We start from the raw sequence: 22,411 nt of genomic DNA on the forward strand, positions 1-22,411 counted from the left end.
AGAGAAAAGATGCTTCATGAAACACCAAAGAAGAAGGGTTCCGCTGATAGACCATATACTCTGACATTATGGTCTTTTGAAAAGAATAATGGAGGGAGCATTGGAAAGCAGAAATTACAGAGGAAAGACTACTTTTAATAAATAATGGAGGATGTGTATTGTTCTTCATACTATGAGCTGAAGCAGAAGGCAGACAAGAGAGAAGAATGTGGAGCTGCTGCCACCCAGGCTCACACTTGCTGACTGACTGGTGTGGGGTGGGGGCGGAGAGGAGATCACGGAGTCTTAATTTAATAGTCCATTAGATATATGGGGACTCTCAGTTTTGTCATTGTCATTTTGTAAGATACGTGTTCTGTATATTCTCCCAATCTTTACTCAGTTAAGAGATTAATTATGTGATACCATAATATCGATTAAATATGATAAAGGAAAGGCCTAGTAGAATGTGTAATATTGAGTAAATTCACTAGTTATAACTTGATCTGAGTGTCTTCAAATGTATTTAATGAATACTACTCAAGATGGGCCATGTGAGATGACACTGCAGTATCTGTATTCAACAGAATTCTGTCAAAGAAGTAGAACATTTCACTTCAATCTTATTAAATTCCTTTTTATCTGTCTGTTACACTTTGATCACTTTGCAGACTTACCCCTTTGTATTTGACCACGGGTCCTACCACTGGTGGTATGACTGAGAACAGTCGCATGTTGCTCCTGTTTACTGTATTATTCTGTGTTTATTTATTTTGCTGATAATTCTTCATTGCAGTTTCAGGTAATGGATGTTCTGAAATTTGGTTGTTTAAGATACTGGTAAAGGTCGGGCCTGAACTACCACATTTGACATTGCCAACAATAGCACAAACAATAGCACTGTAACCATTAACATATGCTTTATTTATTCTGCTTTTCATTTTGTTCATTGTTTTTTTTCTTTTTTTATTTTGAATGAAGAGACTATTCCCAGTGTATGACTTAGAATACAACCCTCACAATACATAAAGTATTGGTGATCCCTGTGACCATTAAGTCAGATCTGCTTTTGCTGGAGCACAGAACAAGGACACAGGCTGCCAGCCCTCTAAAAGCCTCTGCTCCTCTCTCCTTGGGCAGCTTGAGTTCTCATTTTTTACTGCCCCTCCAATTGCCACAGTATGGTATCAGCATTATACTTGTGTTTAAAGTAAATTAGCCATGGGTCAAGGATCACTTGAAAAAGTCAGTCATCTTGAACCCTGAGTCATGAAACCCAGGATAGCTAAAAAAATTGTAAGTTTAGGAAAGAGGCAAGGAAACCATGCAACTCTTTTTACCTACTGTATGCCATACATTGTATGATTAAGTATGTTAAAGATTAATCAATAGCTTAGTAACTGCGTGTTCTCAGTTTTTCTAAGTTCTTTAAATTTTTGAATTTTCAGTGTTATAATAGGCCAAAGAATTTGTGCTGTTGTTTAAGTGTGTATTTTAAATGTGCTTCAGTATAAGTGTAAGCCACTAATTAATAGCTATGCTTCAATAAGTTTCTAGCTAATAAAGTATATAACAATCTGTTTAATTGCAAAGTAAAACAATACAGGAATGTTTAAATCTTATTTTTATTACTGTATGGTTGAAATATTACACACGACTTAGATAATTGTCCATAAAATCAGCACATTTGAAGTAATCCACATTTCAAAATGTGTTTGTGTTCTTTTATTCAGTATACCATGTTCTCTGTTATTGGCATGGCTTGATGCAGTTCAGCAATCCTTTTTTTAACAGGTTGGTAGTTTTTGTTTATCGGAGCCACAGTCAGGTTCAGATGCCTTCTCCCTGAAAACAGTAGCCAAGAAAGATGGGTCAGATTATGTAATAAATGGCACAAAAATGTGGATATCTAATTCTGATGTTGCAAAATTCTTCATCTTGATGGCGAATGCGAAACCTGAAGCTGTAAGTATTCTTAGAGCAGTTTTTACTTTTGAAAATAGTGAATTTGTATGAGCACTGACTAGTTCACTTTTATCTGTTTCTTTATTTATTCCACAGGGATACAAAGGAATAACTTGTTTCGCTGTTGACGGAGATACGCCTGGCTTAACAGTTGGAAAGAAAGAGAGTAAACTTGGAATCAGGGCATCTGGAACTTGTATGGTACACTTTGACAATGTTAGAGTAAGTGTGTTGGATGTTAGTTGTTATTTTTCTTCTTCTTTTAAACTGGCCTTTTGCCATCAGAGTAAATTTATATTTGAAGTTGGATTATCCGTAGTGTGAACTGTTTTAAATACGCGGTTTCTTCATGAACTAACACTTCAACTCAAATAACACAAGTTTACAATTGGAAAGGGGGGGAGGGTGGTTGCTGGTTGCCACTCAACATACCTGTGCAGTTTCCACTTGTATACACTTTACAAACAGAAATAAAATAGACTTGTCCAACCAGTTATCTATGTTTTGGGGAGGGTAATGGAGGTAGTTTCTGTTGAAGATTGGCAGAAGAGCCAACCCATATGAATAGAGGAAGCAGAAAGGCACGCGTTTAGCTCACGCAGGCTGGCGTGAGGTCTGGAACAGGACAAGGATATTAGAACTTAGAAAAAGAGGTGGTAACTGGTGGAATACTTAACTTTAATCCATCAATGTTGAACGTAGCTCTTGTCTATACATTCTTCACAATATCAATAGCAACTGATAATGGCGCCTTGCTAGGTCATAGCAAATGACGTAGCTGAAGGCTGTGCTAACTATCGTCTCGGCAAATGAGAACGTATTTTGTCAGTGAACCATCGCTAGCAAAGTCGGTTGTACAACTGGGCGAGTGCTAGGAAGTCTCTCTAGACCTGCCATGTGGCGGCGCTCGGTCTGCAATCATTGATAGTGGCGACACGCGGGTCGGACGTATACTAACGGACCGCGGCCGATTTAAAGGCTACCACCTAGCAAGTGTGGTATCTGGCAGTGACACCACAGTTTCATTGGTGGTGATTGATGCAAGCTCCACCCGAACAGGCCATGAAGGCCCAGTGGTACCGACCAGCTGCCATATCATCCTCGGCCCATAGGAATCACTGGATGGGGATATGGAGGGGCATGTGGTCAGCACACCAATCTCCTGGCCATATATCAGTTTATGGGACTGGGGCCACTACTTCTCAATCGAGGAGCTCCTCAGTTTGTCTCGCAAGGGCTGAGTGCAGCCCATGTGCCAACAGTGCATGGCAGACCGGATGGTCACCCATTCAAGTGCTTGCCCAGCCCGACAGTGCTTAACTTCATTGATCTGATGGGAACTAGTGTTACCACGGCGGCAAGGCCATTGGTACATCTACATCTGCGTAGATATTCCGCAAGCCACTGTACGGTGGGGTACATCAATACTGTAATTCCCCATTCAATGAGTGACTCGCCAGATGAATGTTCATTTGTGCACAGTGAATATTGGAAGCAATGCATGGACTCTGTATAATTATTTTTGTTAAGACAACCTTTTAATATATTTTGAGAATGTACGGAGTATACATACTAATGGGAAAGCTTACAGATCCATACATAATATTACTTGTATGCAAAGCCAGAGGCTGTGTAGGCTTAGAGGAAGAGTCAGAACACTGCAAAGTTAGAAAAGTAAAGTGACATCAATAGCTCACATTTTTGGCCTGGTAACTCATCTGCCTGTAGAGGAAGTAGTGTTATAAATGGGTCTGTTAGTTATTAGTGGCAAAACTGTATCCAGTGCCACAATTCGTATTACAGATTCAGTGACAAAAGATTTTTCAAGAAAATTGACAATTATTGTGTCACTTTTATTGATATTTTATAGTTTCCAGTCCAAAAATCAGTCGTGAAGTGAGTGTTGGAAAAGGGAGCGATTAGATTAATATTAAAATGGGTATCAAGTAGCCTGTTTCAAAGTGTTGAACAGGTCATTACATGTCAAGCAGTTTAGAGGTTCCTACAAGCCCATCATGGATTTTGATGAAATCCTCAAAAAAATGTTAAATCAAACTTTTTATATCTCAGACAGTAACTGCTGAATAAACCTGAAACATTGCACATTATAACTTACTAATACTAGGTCTTCAAATATGAAGTTTCATTCTCCTGCTGCTTTCCAGTTTAAACAATTGAGGGCAAAGTTGATGATTGTTCTGAAAATGCCTGTTTTTGGCCCAGTGTTACAAAGAAAGAGCCTACTGCAATTAGGAAGACCGTGTTCAAAACCATCTAGAAACTATATTTGGGTTTGCAATGCGAGCCTGTATGGTGCTAAAAAACAATGACAGTGTGGAGGTGCATTGAAAATGTGCCCATATTCTGATTATACTCAGATTAAATGTAATATTTTTTATTACATTCTACAGTTTTTTAGTACTCTCTGGGGAATGCCTTGAGGCCTTGAAGTGAGATAAAGTCCAAACAACACTAAAAACTTAAAAAAAAGTGTCTTTTCATGATGTCATGTGACATATTTCACTATGTTTTTTCCTACAACTACATAATCAAACTGGTTATGAAATTCACAATTTAACTATGGAGATCATGTTAGTAAAATTGTTGCGTAACAGCTGCAGCACACATCATGTGAGTAGTCTGCATGTTTTACATCACTGTCACATTGTGAAAATTTGGCAAGTTCACAGCAGTCTTCCTGACATTTATGTTGTGGAGAATTATTAGTATGTCCTTTCTTGTATAATGCTACTGATATTCTGGTTCAATTCTGGTTTAAGGTATAGTGCATTTTGCGTTAGCATAGATTGTGGTTAATGTGGAATATTAGTGTGCACATGAAAAACTGTATAAATGTGTTGACATGGTCAAGATGGCTTAACCACTGCTGGTTCCCTTTAAAGTGAGAAAACGAGCATCTCCATCACCATAGGGGCCAAGCTCGATAGCTGTGCAATAGCAGCCGTGGGGAAAAAACCCTCATCCTCAAAGTATGCTATGTGCTGATGAGGTGAATGGCTGTTGAGATGAAACAAGTCTCTGGCAGGCAACCTCTGGAGTGTTTGCTGCTCCCCAGTTGTACAAGGCTTCCTCAGGCATGCAGGACTCTGCCTGGCTTGAAATTTGTTTTCCTGACGTTTCATGGGATCCCTATGGAAAGGTCTCATCAAACAGCTACTCACGACAGGACGGGTGTAGTCAGGTAGTACCTACACCCATCAAAGAGAGCTTGGTTGGTCAATCCTTCCACGAAGAAATCTCAGAGTCATAGTAACAGGGCACTGGTATGCCACAACACTTCCATTGTAATAAAGAGAAAAGGAGGAACCTTTGAGAAGGCCTCCCCCTTTTCTATATTCACAAGGCATTGGATGGTATTGCTGGGTCCATAAAAATTCTCAAATGACTTCATAATGGAACACTTCTAGTTGAAACTGGTAATTCAAACCAGGTGTTTAAGCTTCTGGGATGTAAGGCCTTAAGTGACAACACAGTCTAAGCTGAGTTGCATAACAGCATTAACTTTCATAAAGGCGGGGTTACCTGCTCCAAAATAATGGAGATGGACACTGTGGAGTTAAGTGAAGAATGGAGAAATATGGATGTCACGGAAGCGCAGAACTATATGAAGAGTGTAGATGGCACATTGTAAAAATCTAACTTTCAGCACTCCAGAATTACCTGAACATATCCCTGCAGGCTATATCCAACTTGAGGTTCACCCATATGTTCCTAACCCAATGTGGTGCTCAAAGTGTCAGAGATTTAGCTATACCACTATGGTATGTAATGGGAGGGCTAAATGTGGAAATTGTGGAGGCACAGCTCACAAATTGGGCAATTCTCCAAAATGTATAAATTGCTCCGGGGATCACCCACTATGGAGCAGAAAGAGTTAGGTTTACAATGAGGAAAAGGAAAATTCAGGAGCTGAAAGTAAAGAGACGCATACCCTATGATGAAACTAAAAAATATTTAAAAGCTATGCAACCTCTGGTTTTTGCTACTTCTTTTCATCAGCCCTTAAGGATACAGGGTACTTTTCCGGCTCAATATTATATAAAAATCAACACCTATTTCTTTCAGGCACTGTTTGTAATGTATATCTGACAGATTTTTTGTTGATATCAGCTAATGCAGCACACTTTCTAAACAAATTAGAAGTATTTTGGATATTTTTGAACCTGCTTAGAGTTATTAAAGAAAATTACAAAGAAATTGATGCATTTTTTCCCCAAAATGCTTCCTCAAATTGAGGTACCATTTAATCCAATGTTATACACTTGAAGGAGACCAAATTTTTACCAGATATGCATGACACGATGGCTGTGGTACTAGACCTATTTAATTCCACCTATTATTATTATTATTATTATTATTATTATTATTACTACAAGGATAAAAAATATCACATCTTACATTTTAATTTTTATAATTTATTTCCTAATGAAAATGTTATTTTTTCTATAATTTAGCTGATTCTGCAATAAAGCTTAGGTCTACTACATAGGCATGGACTATTGCAAGTTACAGAAAAAAATTAGAGCAATACTTTATAAACTTTAGGAAAACTAAACTGTGCCTCAGAACATTCCTGAAGCATAGTCTTCATCCTGTAGCATTTCTTTATCTTCTTCTAATGCAAGTTTCATAGAGGCTTTAGACACAACCGTCAAGGCACCTAAAATTATTTTTATGACTTGCTGAATTTACTGGGAGGAGGAGGAGGAGGAGAAGAAGAAGAAGAAGAAGAAGAAGAAGAAGAAGCTCCATCAAACCACAAAATGTTTGAGCAGCCTTTTTTTCCTTTTCCTATTGCACACATTGCGTACACTAACTTCAAATTCACAATGTTTGAAGTCATTTTCGATGTAGATTTATTGCAGGATCTACACAGAACAACTAATTTTGATGCTAAACCCTTGCTCCTACTTTGTTGTTTAGTTATTTCCAGACATCCTACATCATCACATTGTTTACATTTTGCCACTTCTTTTATCAAAGAAGATAAGATGCCAACAACAACAACAACAACAACAACAACAACAAATCCGCTACAAAAAGCGTAATTGTGAACACAAAAATTTGAATCACCAGGAAGTGTGCCATGAGGGAGTTTCTTCCCTGAAGAACTGATACATAGGTTACTTTCAACAGTGTTGCTTGATTTGTTTGTGAACTGGTTACCACGGAATTTCATTTTATTGAATTTCTTGGTGCATAGCAAAGTACGTATTTATTGCACACTAAAGGATATGAACTTCCACAAATATATGTAGGGGCAACAAACATTCAGTAACATGTGAACAAACTGCTTCAGTGAAACAGAAAGTAAATACTAGCAAAGATAATCATTTACAGACACTAGTAACCTGCACTCTTATCAACATATAATGAATCATACATATAATGGCTGGAAACAGTAAGTTCATGGTTCCTTTCGAAATAATACTGTTTTCTGTAACAGAAATAAAGGGGGCGTGGCGGCATACATGACTGTAACTTTAAAATTTGGTATATATAGGTCGTTTATCATTTGAAACCCTATAATGTATATAAAGTCATAAAAAACATTTTGATTTTTCCACCATTTATAAGTAACCTGTATCCTTAAGAAGCCAGTCGCTAACTGTGATCCCTCCATACAAACTGGGACCACAAGTTCAACTACGAGCACATGCACTTGTCGGTGTTTCCATGGGGAAGTGCTACAGTTGAACCAGAAATCATTCAGAAGCTGCCAGTGATTGGCTTACAACCTAAGCCAAATACTGCTACCCACCATCATCGGAAGTCTACTAAGCCGTCCCCTCAACCCAAGCAACCAACTCCTCCCATAAGTAAGGAAAAACATCCTTCAAAAAGTAGTTCAAATTTGAAGAAAGTGGCAGTTAAATTTTCGGAATAGTGAGCTTCCTCCTCAGATGGATACTACTCGTGACGATATGGATTTCCAATTGGAAGAACCAGAGAACAGGGCACCGGCTAACACTCCCTCTGGCCTCCTGGGTGAATCACCTTCGCCGAGGGAGAAAGACAAGACTAACCATCACTAATCAATGGCTCCCATAGGGACTTTTGTGTTGCAGTTGAATTTAAATGGATACCAATCACATTTGGAAGAATTACATGTCCTGCTTACAAGAAACTTATTTAAAAGTCACCGATACACATGCATTAAGGGATTACCACCCTTACAGGAAGGACGATATTACTGGAGACAGGGCTAAAGGTGGAATGGCTGTTTTTATTGATGACAGATGCAACTCCTCTCCTGCCCTCTTACCATGGCTATACAAGCAGTTGCCATAAAAGTTGTAGCACAATGTAACATCACAGTTTGTTCTTTATGTCTTCTAGCTCATGATTCTTTGGATGCAGACGCTCTGGCAGATCTCCAGGCACTGCCACACCCATTCCTCCATGTGGGGAACTTCAGTGCACACAATGTGGTGTGGGGCTCAGCTATCACTTGCCCCAGGGGCGAATTATTGAGTGACTTGTCCATTATGAGAATATCTACCTTTTGAACTTGGGCCAGATGATTACACCTTTCCACAGCTATTGGGTCGTTTTCAGTCGTTGAGTTATGTTTTTGCTCCTCAGCTGTTGCAGACTTGGTTCAGTGGGAAATGACTTCAGATTACATCCCAGTGTGGATCCGTCTGTTGACTCTGACAGTGGTTGACAGGAGACCACAAAGATGGATGATTCAAAGAGCAAATTGGTTGCTGTACAATCAACAGGCTATTTTTGGACAAAAGGGTTATGCACAGGATATGGTGGCCTATATCACTTGTGAGATTCAATGGGCAGCCGCAGAGCCCATCCCCCAGTCTAGCGACCATCTCAGATGATGGCCTATACCTTGGTGGAATGACAACTGTTAATTGGCAATCAGAGAAAGACGAACAGCTCTACAGAACTTCAAACACCATCCAACTACAGAAAACCTTCATGCCTTCAGATCTGCGGGAGCACGTGCAAGGTGAGTGATAAAAGAATGGAAGAGGAACTCCTGGAATGAATTCACAACTTTCATTAATCGGTCCACTTCCATTGCGCAAGTTTGGAAATCAATAAGGTGGATTACAGGTGAGGGCGGTACACGTCCCTTTACAGCCTTCTCAAGAAATGGGATCTTGGTGGATGTGCCTAAAGACATGGCTTAGGTTTTAACTGAACACTTTCTTACAGTCACTGTCTCATCTAGACAAGCTCCTGTGTTTCAGGTGTTCCATACGACTGGGGAGATGAGGAAGCCCCACTTCTTTTCACATAATGAGGTAGTCCTTCCATTCTTCATGTGGGAACTGGAATCTGCTCTGTCCATGGCCAAAGACATTGCTCCAGGGCCTGATGAGATTCATTATGCCATGACCCATCATCTGTGCCTGAAGCAAAAGGACAGCTCCTCTCTTGCTTTAATCAGCTCTGGTTTGATGGACAGTATCCCACAACTTAGGAGGAAATATTAATTCCATTATGGAAAGCAGGCAAGGACCATAGCGCTCCTAAAAGTTACAGGAGTGTAACCCTTACCAGGCTCTTAAACGCATGGTCAACTGCCACCTCGTCTGGCTGCTTGAATCCAGAAGCCACCTGAGCCGCCCCAGTGCTGATTCAGGCACTACTGTTCCACCCTTGACAGCTTAATTCTATTGGAGACAACAATACAGGAGCCCTTATTATGCTGAAACCATTTGGTTTGCATGGTTTTTACCTCGAAAAAGTGTATACCACTACTTGGAGGTACAACATTCTTCACCAACTTCTTGGACATCTGCCGTTGCTTATCCAATCCAATCCTTCCTCGTGGACTGGCGCTGTGATGCCTTGTCTGACTGCTGTTTCAAGACATGGGGTTCCCCCATGGCAGTGTAATCAGTGTCGCATTGTGTGCCTTTGCTATCAGTGGCATTTTCTCTGCAGTCAAGAGCCCTGTCAAATGCTCTTTGTTTGCAGATGACTTCACAGTCTTCTACTCTTCCTCTGATCTTACAGTGATTACGAGGCAGCTACAGCTGACCATCAGGAGGCTGGAAACCTGTGCCAGGACAACTGGTTTTCGGTGTCCACTAGAAAAGACTGTGTGTCAATTTTAACAGTGTTCATCGAAACTTTAACCAACCAGTGCACATAATGGGGACAATCTTTCACATTTTCAGGAAACTGTGCACCTTTTGGGTTTATTATTTGACTAGAAATTAACTTGCCTCCCACACATGGAAAATCTATGATTAAAGGTCTGCCAGTCATTGGATATTTTAAAATGCTTTAGGAGAAAAGCATGAGGAGCTGACAGATACCTTTTCCTGCAGTGTTGTAGGGCATGTGTTGATCACATTTAGATGATGGCAGCATAGTCTATGAATCAGCCCATATTTCGTATCTCAAGATGTTAGACTCTGTCCACCATGAGGGCATTCGCACATCGACTGGAGCCTTTCGGAGCAGCCCAGTCCAGAGGCTGGTGAACCGCCACCACCACTACTCTGGTTTGACGACATACCGTTTTGGCTTGACAGGTTCTGAAAATCTTAGCGTCACCCTAGTCATTGGCATTTAGTGCAGTGGTCCAACCCAACTTTGAATAGCTGTTCAGGAACTGGTCCCATGCGATCAAGCCATTCAGGATACATGCTACTGACTGTCTCAAGAATTGGATCTATCAGATCTCTGAATACACAGCCAGGGATGAAACGCATTGCTGCCTTGGTATCTTGAGAGGCCCAAGGTGATTTTAAGTTTGACGCAGTACGAGAAAATTTGTACTTCAGGTTACATTTTTACAACTTTGTTTCCTTCCACTTTAAGTACGTACCACAGTTTTATCATTGTTTATACAGACGGATCCCTGCAAGAGAATGTCCTCGATTGTTCCGCTGTTTTCCTTGGTCGTTTTCAAAGTGTACCTTCTGGAACAATTTACAAATAACAATGAGGAGTTGTATGGCATTATGATGGCACTGGAGAGGATTCACAGACCTCACCGTACAAGGTTTTTGGTCTGTTCTGACTTGCTTAGTGCGCTACAAGCACTTCACCAGATGTATACAGTAGATCAGTTGATTCAGCTCATCCATGAACTCCTTACAGCAGCTCCAATACCGTGACAAGGATGTGATCTTTTGCTGGATAACTGACCACATCAGGATAAGGGAAACGTCATGGCCGACAAAGTGATTGAAGGTGACGAAACAAACTACAATAGCTCAAATTGACCACGCAGGCATGGCAAACTTCATTTCAGTGTCACTGCTGGAAGGAGGTTCTGCTTACCAGGTTGAGCATCGGACATAGCTCTTTAACACATGGTTTCCTCCTCTGGCGGGAGATCCACCATTCTGTGAGGTTTACGCTTTGCCATTTTTCAGTTCAGCGTATTTTGGTAACATGTATCTTATATGCTGATATCAGGGCAGCCGTCAGTCTCGATGGAGATATCTGCTCTCCATCCTCGCTAATAGTAATTCCATTGTTAAAAGAGTGGTACTGTTTAGTGAACTGTCAGGCTTCATCCCTAAATCGGTGGCAAAGGGAGGCAGACTTGAATGGATTATAAACTGCTCTGCTTGTGGGGACAGCCTTGGTCCCCACCCATGAGATTGGCATGCTGACTTTTCATCAGGGTGCTGATGACCATGATGTTGAACTCCCCTCACTCAAAATCATCATCATTAGTTTGCTGTAAAATGTCATGAGGAAAACTAGATTGCTGGCTGGCTGATGTCACTGATGGGGTTCTTTGGGAAGAAAGTTTGATAAGGCAGAACACAACAAATTACACTTTTCAAATGTGATTACCTCAAATTATTAGAACCACGAAAAAGAGAAAACAATTCTTTTTATTGAATTCCGTACTCGATTTCAATTTTTATAAAACGAATTTTGTAGAACTGAATGCTGTACAGTGTCTGAATAAAAACTGGTCTGGTGCTATTAGGACTCGCAGATTGAAGGTTGCGTACAAACTTAATTATGTATATAGACAGTTTATCCATTCTGGAAATCAAGGGTATTGACGATTTTTGCCTGTTACCTATATATCTGTCCCAGGAATTCAAGACTTCTGAGAATGCTTTAATTTGAAGTTCGAAGTCAGATAACAAGTGACAAAAAAAATATCTTTTTCATGTGGTTTAATTATGTATTAACAACTTTGAATTTTTCCTTTGACACGTACTTCTTGCCAAATTTCCTGATTTTAGCTTAACTATAAGTACCCTATAGGCTTTTTGAATGAATTTTTGAGCATCAAAATAGGTGACACAAATGGCCGTAACTTAGAAGTTTAAAATTTTTACACTGCCCACGGACTGTAGACCTTAGTACATGCATAAATTGGGATTTGATACACACAAATCTTTCAGATATATATAAAATTAACTTTTTTTTTTTTGTACTGTGAAACCTTTTTCGTGCCAAATTTCACGATTCTATGTCAGTGGGAAGAATCCTGTAAGTTCTGATGAGTGAGTATCAAAATATGTAACATAAATGGCCGTATCTTGTGACTGAATTTACTTAGAAGCTTAAAATGTTTCTTTCACCAAGAAACCACAAGCCTTGATACATGACACAAATTTGAACTTGAGATGTTTACCTGTTCCTGAGATAAAAGGTTCTTAACAGTTGTATAGACAGCTGGGTGGACAACAAAGCGATCCTATAAGGGTTCCGTTTTTACAGATTGAGGCACAGAACCCTAAGAAACAAAATAGACTGCTTGCTTGCAGTTTCTCTGACTCAAGCTTATTTTCTATATTCATGACTTTTGATATCTTGCACAGGGAATACCAAACAGTTGTAAGATGTCAGATTTAATTTGAGTATGAGTGGAATATGGGCCCATTTTCAATATACCTCCACCTTGTACTTTCTTAGGGCCTTACGTGCCACATTGCAAATTCAAAAATAGTTTTTCAAGTGATTTGGTACATGTTCTTTCTAATGAAAATGGTTCAAAAGAGCTTGCAGTAGACGCTTTTCACAAAATCGGGCCACAAGTGGGCATCTTTAGAAAAATTGTCAACTTTGTTCTCAGTTTGTAAACTGTTGGCAAACAGTAGGAGAATTAAATGCAAGTATTAAATTGGTGACAATAAAACTTTACCAGTGTTACTGGGAGCATGTGTGAATGTTCTCACAAAATTTCAGCAAAATCGGTGATGGTCATGTGGGAACGACTTCTGAAATTAGACCACTCTGTCAGAGACGGCCGAAATGGATGCCACATAATCAAGCAAGTTGCGTGGTAAATCAGAAAGTGCATGCATTCCTTGGGTTTTTCCAGTTAAAAATATGAGGTAGGCGCTTTACTGATGTCAGAGGCACATCCCTCCGAAGTGATCACTAGTCAAGAATTGACATTGAGTAACCTGCCAAGAATTTAATTGGGAACATAAGCAATATATCATTTCACTGTTGTGTTATTCTGCAACAGCATATATTATAATGTATCATTGGAAATGAACAAAATAATTGGTACATGTTGATAGATAACACTTGAGAAATTCACAAAAATGCCCATTGCATGGTTCTCTGTGTAATGTTTGGTGCTATATAACCACGTTTAGTCTGTGCATTTCAAAGGAATGTGAGGTGGCAGCAATTCTGCCAATTGATCAGTGTTCCTAGTCAAAGATCTCATTAGTGTCTTATGGACTGTTACTGCTATATAGTTTCCATCAGTTATTGACTGAAGAGATGTTCATTAATGGATAATCAGTTGCGCACAAACTGCTAGAAGATAGATTCCCAAGGAAAATACCCAGAGCCTCTTTGAATCCATACCAAGATGCGAAGAGGTTCTGAGGGGCACTTCACAATGTACTTAATTCTCTGTTAGGGACCAGTTGTAAACTCCAAAGTCCAAATTATTATTATTATTGTGGTGTCACCTCCAGACACCACACTTCCTAGGTGGTAGCCTTTAAATCGGCCGCGGTCCGTTAGTATACGTTGGGTCCGCGTGTCGCCACTATCAATGATTGCAGACCGAGCGTCGCCACACGGCAGGTCTAGAGAGACTTCCAAGCACTCGCCCCAGTTAGACAGCCGACTTTGCTAGCGATGGTTCACTGACAAATTACGCTCTCATTTGCCGAGACGGTAGTTAGCATAGCCTTCAGCTACGTCATTTGCTACGACCTAGCAAGGCGCCATTACCAGTTACTATTGATGTTGTAAAACAGGTACCATCAAGAGCGATGTTCACCAATTATGAATTAAAGTTAAGTATTCCAGTAGTTACGTACGTCCTTTGCTACTGTAAATTCCTTGTCCTGTTCCAGACCTCACGCCAGCCTGCGTGAGCTTAAATGCGTGCCTTTCGGCTTCCTCATAGTGGCTTGGCTGTCTTGCCAAGCCACAACAATTATTATTATTATTATTATTATTTTAACTGGCATTTACATAATCTGTAGTAGACGACTGCATGAAAGCTACATGGTGTCCAGAGAGGTGACAGAAGTCATGGGATACCTACTAATATTGTGATGAATCTCCTTTTGCCCAGCATAGTGGGCAACTAGATGTAACTTGGACTCATCAAGTCGTTGGAACTCTCCTGCAGGAACATTGAGCCCTGCTGCCTCTATAGCCATCCATAATTGCAAAAGTGTTGTGTTGCAGGATTTTGCACAGTGTCACCTCTTGATTATGTCCTATAAATGTTCTGTGGGATTCATTTTGGGTGATCTAGTTGGCCTAATCGTTCGCTCAAATTGTTCCTCAAACAAATGGCGAACAGTTGTGGCTCGGTGACATGGCACAGTTACATGCAGAAAACTTCCACCATTGTTTAGGAACATGAAATCTGTGAATGGCTGCAAATACTCTTCAAGTAGCCAAACATAACAATTTCTGGTCACTGATCGGTTCAGTTCCATGTAAGCACAGCCCGCGCCATTATGGAGCCACCACCAACTTGCACAGAGCATTGTTGACAACTTGGGTCCATGGTTTCATGAGGCCTGCACCACACACTAATCGTCTCACCAGCCCATTGCTTTCCAGTCGTCTTGGGTCCAACCGATACTGTCACCATTCCACGTTCAAAAGTTTAATTCCCATTGTGTGACCATAATCGCACCACAAACCTTTTCACGTGAATCACCTGAGTACAAATGACAGCTCCACCAATGCACTGCCCTATTATACCTGGCGTATGCGACTCCTACCATCCATATATGTGCATATTGTTATCCCATAACTTTTGTCACCTCAGAGTATAAAACGTACACATTTCAGTGCATAGAGCATCTCTCAAAGTTTGTGACTCAGTTGTGCGCAATATGGGCATCATTTCTGATGCAACGAGAATCAGTGTGTGCATCCATGTGCAGCAGCAACAGCCTGTTTTCGTAATCTCATAGAGTTGCTTATCTGCAATCTTCAACTCGTTTGATGTGATGGTACAGAGTGGATGATTTGTCTGTTCTAGCAGACCTGCCCCTAGTGGTGTGCTCTGCAACTATATGAGGCATGTATTACACACACACACACACACACACACACACACACACACACACACATGTCTTGTAGTTTTAACGCAGTTGCCTTCTGAAACTCCGAGGTACTTTAACCCTGTATATAGTCTATTTCAGTAACATGTATCCATATTGGCATTACAATTTTATGTAAAACTGAATGTATTGTGTAAGACTTCTTTCAAAACACTTGCTTGTATTTAATTTCAGGTGCCAGAGAGCAATATCTTAGGAGAATTTGGTCATGGGTACAAATATGCTGCTGGTTTCTTGAATGAGGGGCGAATTGGCATAGGTGCTCAAATGGTTGGCTTAGCTCAAGGTTGCTTTGATGCCACTCTTCCATATACATTGGAAAGGAAACAATTTGGCCAGAAAATATACTCTTTCCAGGTAAGAACAAAAGTTTTACTTTTATTAGGTAGAGAAGAACTTAAGCAGAGTTCTTATTGAAATGGTACAAAGCTTTTATAAGACTTGTAAAATGTGTGGTATGAGCTGTTAAGATGTCTTTTTTATTATTACAGTCAGTTTCAGTTTCAAACCATCAGTATGCAACCATCCATAAAGACCAAAATTATATATATGAGGTGGTATAAGCTAATACTTACAAAAGAGCAAACTTTATTCACGAATGTAAGCGTTTCATATCAGTATGGTAAACCATATAAAGTATTGGTAAGATACTCTATAATATATGAATAATAAGTGAATTTTTATAAGTATTAGTTTATACCACATAAAGTATAACTGATTGGACTTTGTACATTTCTGGTTACGTTTTGATTTATACATATGTGATGGTGGTTGTAATAATAGATGTGTCACATGCATTTCATCAAGAACTTAAATGGTGGCAATCGTCTCCAAAAATGTTAACTTCTTATAAGTCATATAATCCTAGGTAACAAAGTAACCAAATTTCCTGGAAACAGGCAGTCCTTTGAGTTAGTATAATAACCTTGTATCTGCGAAAAATTTAAAAATGAGATGGTATTTTAACCCTTTTGAAGTTTAATGACAAAATCATGAAAGATTGCAAAAAAAGTAAAAAAATTCTTTCTTCCAGAAACACTAATACATTGACAACCATGAAACACTTTTTCTTTTCTTCCCATGACATAAGCCTGGTTGTCATGGTTCTTGTTGTTCTGTGACGTGAGGTGCATATCGGGTCCAAATGGCTCAGTATAAACAGCCCAAATCATTAGGTGCCACTATGCGTGATAGTTGCTTTATCGTTGTCGTGTCTTGCAGAAGTGCTGTGTCCATTTGCACCAGGTTTCATGCACAAATGAGATTACACACACAAACAATAGATAAATCTAAACCCACTACTTCAACTAAAATATTTTCATTGTGATAATCATCTTTCATTGGTACTATAGACATTGTGCAACACTCTTGACAGGGTGACTAGCCTGACCTAAGACTTGAAATATACTGTTAGTGTAAGCACTAGGTAGGGAGGCTCCAGATGGAAAAAGCTGTGAAGCAGTCATTAAAATGAAGACTGTGTTGGGCAGCATGCTCAGCAACTGGGTGGTCTAGCCACAGTTTGTTGGTGGTCATTCATGCGAACAGACAACAGACATCCACCAGTCCAGTTACAAGCATCATGTATTCCATCACAGGCAGGGCTACCTGTGAAACCTGTCATGTGATCTAAACACTAAGCTGCAAACACTGTGCTTCGTTCTACATGGGCATGGCAGCTAATACGCTGTCTGCCCACATGAATGGCCACCGAAAAACTGTGGCCAAGAAACAGCTGGATCACCAAGTTACTGAGCACAATGTCCAACATTCTTCGTTTTAATGATTGCTTCACAGCTTGTACCTTTTGGATCCTCCCTACCAATACCAGCTTTTCAGAACTGTACAGGTGGGAACTCTCCCTGCAATGTATCCTACATTCCCATAACCCTCCTGTCTCAACCTTCGTTAGTCATTGCCCTTCACTCGCCTATCCCATTCCCTGTTCCCACTCCACAGCCTTCTAGTCCATAAATGCATCCACAGTCTTTTCACTTCCCTCCTTTTCTGCCCTTCACCATGTTACCTCCCAACTGCATCTAGCTGCGCTACCATCTCTCTGCCTCGTCTTTATATGCTCCCACAAACAGCACTTTAACCGTCCCTGCTCTCCCTCTCCTCCCCACCCCAGCCACCTCCACCCAGATTGCTTCCCCCATATTGCACAGTTGCTCACAGTCTGTCCCAGGCAGCCAGAGACAGTGGTCATTTATATGTGAGCTGCTTTCGTGTGAATGTGTTTGTTTATGTTGTCTATTTCTGAAGGCCTTCAGGCTGAAAGCATACGTATTTAGAAGTCTTTTTGTTGTGCCTGTCTGCAGCTCAACATCCCCACTATATCATCAGTAGCAATCAATCCTTTTCATTGTACTGTCATTATTCCATCCTGGATTTTCCATTGTCTGAATTTTGTAAATAGTTTGACTATGGGTCTTTTCTTGAAGTGAAGTGTTGCCTGACAATTACAGAGATGTCAACTCCACTGTCCTCAAAGTTTAATCAACAACAAATTGCAGTTTCTTGTAACTGTAATGTCTTAAAGTCTTAGGCATTGTGGGTAGTATAAGTCCGCACATCTCATGTCACAAAGCTTGAATGTCAAACATTTTCACACTTTGATAAGTGTGTCTGCATCGATATGACAGAGTACAGTTGAGGGACTCTGTTAGCACTGTCCTCCAAAGGTTCGTGCTGGAACTGCTGCTAAACCATAGCAGGTGCCAACACCCAGTATTGGCACTCCATCAGCAACAGATGCTAGAATATGCTAAACCTGTAGTTATGATCAGTTGTTTCTAAAATTGTTAGAGTTGGTTATCTCTGTACTCTGCAATTTATGTTGGAAAAATCAGTATTCAGTAGCTTTTATAGGTAATAGTTTGTTAATATTCACCATGCTGTTACTATCTGCCTATTTTTACAATTTGCTTTTTATTATGTTAGGGCATGCAACATCAGATTGCACAAGTTGCTACTCAAATTGAATGTGCACGATTGCTAGTATACAATGCTGCAAGGCTACAAGAAGCGGGAAAACCTTTCATCAAGCAAGCATCGATGGCTAAACTGTTTGCATCCGGTGAGTATTTTTATTGAAACTGAGTTATCAAAACTAATAAGGGATCAGAAGGCACACTGAGCAGACTGGCTTATTTATATACCTATAGTGTACTTCACAGTTCCTGTCATTACTAACAAGGGAACCTCCCCATCGCACCCCCCTCAGGTTTAGTTATAAGTTGGCACAGTGGATAGGCCTTGGAAAAACTGAACACAGATCAATCGAGAAAACAGGAAAAAGTTGTGTGGAACTATGAAAAAAATAAGCGAAATATACAAACTCTGTAGTCCATGCACAAGATAGGGAACATCAAGGATAGTCGGAGCTCAGGAGCGCCGTGGTCCCATGGTTAGTGTAAGCAGCTGCGGAACGAGAGGTCCTTGGTTCCAGTCTTCCCTCGAGTGAAAAGTTTAACTTTTTATTTTCAAATAATTATTATCTGTCCGTCCGTTATGTTTTCATCACTTTTCTGGGAGTGATTATCACATCCACAAGAAAACCTAAATCGAGCAAGGTAGAAGAATCTTTTTACCCATTCGCCAAGTGTACAAGTTAGGTGGGTCGACAACATATTCCTGTCATGTGATGCCAGTGTCGTATAGAATATCAGACGTGTTTTCCTGTGGAGGAATCGGTTGACCTATGACCTTGCGATCAAATGTTTTCAGTTCCCATTGGAGAGGCACGTCCTTTCGTCTACTAATCGCACAGTTTTGCGGTTCAGTCGCAAAACACAGACACTAAACTTATTACAGTGAACAGAGACGTCAGTAAGCGAACGGATAGATCATAACTTTGCGAAAATAAAGAAAGTGAAATTTTCACTCGACGGAAGACTTGAACCAAGGACCTCTCGTCCCGCAGCTGCTCACGCTAACCACGGGACCACGGCTCTACTGAGCTCAGACTATTTTTGATGTTGCCTATGTTGTGCATGGACTACTCAGTTTGTATATTTTGCTTAATTTTTTCATAGTTCCACACAGCTTCTTCCTGTTTTCTCGATTGATCTGTGTTCTGTTTTTCAAGGCCTATCCACTGTACCAACTTATAACAAAATCTGAGGGGGGTGCGATGGGGAGGTTCTCTTGTAAGCAGAGTTGCTGCTTGTTCAGGTAGCACCTCATTAGCCTTCATGAAACTGAGAGCACCCCTTTAGAGACCTTTCTCTAAGGAAATTGCATACCCGAAACAATGTGAGATCTTTATGTGGCAGGGACGTACAGTTGATCATGAAATTATGGACACGTGCTTTAAAAAACTTGTTACTAAAGAAAATACAGAAAGTTAAAGGTTACAGAAATATATTGACACTACTCTCTTCAAAGGTGTAAGACAAAATGAATTATACAGCATTTACCATAAATGATTAATTACTTACTATAGTGATTGGAAGAAGATATTCAACTATGTTACTGTTGAAGTGGCTGGTAAGTAGCTTCTAATCTTCTTTTAAAAATATAAACTCAATTTTTTTACTGTTAGTCATGGTATTCCTCAATAACACCTGTACGTGGGTTGCCAATATTTGTCATTAGCCTTTGGAAACACACAGTATCTCTATCTGATCATCTTACTATCATATAACTGAGTACAAAACAAATTGTGTACCGTCAATATAATTCTTGTTCTGAGCATTTTGTCTTTTTGGGGTATATAAGTTTTACAAGAATTTTGTTTTCTCCTACTTGTCAATAATGCTTATTCGCACAACACTTACAGCAATCAGCTTGAGCGCGCTTACACCACGAGGTAACTAAATGCACTACCTAGCCAAATGATCACAATATGTTGCCATGCTATTACTCAGTGGGGTAAACTATCAGGTTGACAGTCATATAAAAAGTGTTGGCACAATGTGGCAATGTAATCACTGTATATTTAGAAGAAAAGGAATAAGTTCTTGAAGCAGCCAACATTGTTTCCGTTGTGAACATCACACACATAAAGTTAAGTACATCAGCATCGGGCACATTACTTAGACAGTGTGACAAGATCCAGGTGATGCCTTCATCATTTGAATACTGTTCACTATAGCTGGATCAGAATGACAAATTAACTGATAGATACAGGAGAAGGTGGTGTTCACAGTCCACCATTACCCGCAAGCTCGGTACAGCCTTGGCAGCAACAGCTGTGCAGATTTTTTTTTTTTTAACAACATGCAGTACTGAGTTTGCCTTGCAGGATCATAAGTGTTATTTTTTGCTGCTCACTTTGAGTATTAGTTGCACATGTTCTTTTGCATAATACAAAATAAACTGGCACTTGGAAGCAAAGTATTTAATGAAACCAAATAAGTGTTAAATTAGCAGCAAAAATTGGCATCCACAGAGTGATACGGCAACAGTAAATGAAGCAGAAGGCACACGGGTTGGTTGGTTGTTGTTGTTGTGGTAGCTCTTACATAAACAAGTGACAGTAATTTAGTTATTTTGATTCAGGTATAAAGTAGCAAGTTTCCCCATGTGATTGTCCTTGTGGATTGTAATAATATTTGTACAAAGGTAACAGAAAAAACTTCAGTTGTGTTCCATGCACTCCCAATGTGATTTTCAAGTCAACTTACCTAATTTTATTGTGCCAGGTTCTCTCGTATTTTTTTACAAGTAGTTATGGTATGAGTGCATAAGAATTACCTATATAATATAAATTTGTGCATGTGAATTGATTGTGATGGACAAGTAAACAGGTTATCCAGAAATTACATACCCTAGAACACTTATTGGAACATGTGCACCTCCAGGCACACTGTGTAACCTGTACTCCTAAGTTTGTTACCTGGGATTGGAACATGTGTAACAGCTACCAGCAGTCATGCATCTAGAGAATTTTGATGATGCATAAAAATATGCAAAATCAAAACTTTTGCAGAAAATGTGTTGTTGCTGAAATACGTGTGAGGAAATGTGATCATTAAGCTCAAGATCTGCAATGAGCATGGCTTGCTCTGAACAGTCCAATGTAATTTCTGTAGTCAGTTAATTAGAGGTAATGCAATTTAAGCAGTATAGCTGCACAGTTGTAGGTCTGAAAACACAAAGAGAAAGCTCTAGTTTTGAAACCATTGCGTATTGCACGTTTTATACCTGATCAACAAACTAAAGCAGATAGACTTGTTTAATGTAGAAAGTGGGGGAAATAACCTAGGAAAGAATGAGGAAAACACTGAAATAACATTAATCAGCGGGAGCAGGTGTCAAAAAACCAAAACCTTCCTCATTGTTTTTTCTTTATGTTCTATGATGTTTACAATAGCACTGGTTTGTACATGTCAAAGCACTGCAATTTACTAATTGTGGGTTCTTTTCTCCATTTGCAGAAGTAGCAACATACACTGCAGTCAAATGCATCGACTGGATGGGTGGTGTAGGTTTCACCACAGACTTCCCCCAGGAAAAGTACTTTAGAGACAGCAAAATTGGCAGTATTTATGAAGGCACAAGCAATATGCAGTTAAATACAATTGCTAAATTAATTGAAAAAGAGTATTCATAAGTTTCTGAACTGACACAATCCATCTTGTACAAATATTTTGTATATTTTTTTATACTGCTGAATGAATGAAGGGTGCCAGAATTATTAAGACTGAAAGATGATTTATATTTTTGTACAACTGCTTTATTACTAATGTAATAAATTTACAATTCTTGGTTTAACTCATACATTGTTTTTATATAAGCTGCAACAAGCTGTGTAGCTGTTGGCCTATATTTTGCATTCACATTTTTACAACTTTTATGAATAAAAAACAGTTTGTATCTTACAATATCGGTACCTATTCCCTGTCCAATAAAATGATCACACACTGATGCTGCTTTCCAAATGTCTGATTTTTCATCATATCCTGACATCTCCTCATAACTAAATTGTTTAT

At 39.6% G+C, this 22,411-nt stretch overlaps 1 protein-coding gene across 1 annotated transcript in view; it reads left to right on the forward strand.

Annotated features, from left to right (window-relative positions):
* LOC124746186 (short/branched chain specific acyl-CoA dehydrogenase, mitochondrial) overlaps positions 1-22,360 on the forward strand; it is a 65,450-nt gene extending 43,090 nt beyond the window's left edge. Inside the window, exons 5-9 of the mRNA XM_047248946.1 lie at positions 1,774-1,944; positions 2,041-2,166; positions 15,648-15,830; positions 18,417-18,552; positions 21,857-22,360. Coding sequence (XP_047104902.1) covers positions 1,774-1,944; positions 2,041-2,166; positions 15,648-15,830; positions 18,417-18,552; positions 21,857-22,032 — 792 coding nt within the window. The 3' untranslated portion in view covers positions 22,033-22,360. The remainder of the gene's footprint in view (positions 1-1,773; positions 1,945-2,040; positions 2,167-15,647; positions 15,831-18,416; positions 18,553-21,856) is intronic.
* The last annotated feature ends 51 nt before the right edge of the window (positions 22,361-22,411 follow it).

This window comes from Schistocerca piceifrons, chromosome 1 (assembly GCF_021461385.2).
Source record: "Schistocerca piceifrons isolate TAMUIC-IGC-003096 chromosome 1, iqSchPice1.1, whole genome shotgun sequence".
Lineage (NCBI taxonomy): Eukaryota > Metazoa > Arthropoda > Insecta > Orthoptera > Acrididae > Schistocerca > Schistocerca piceifrons.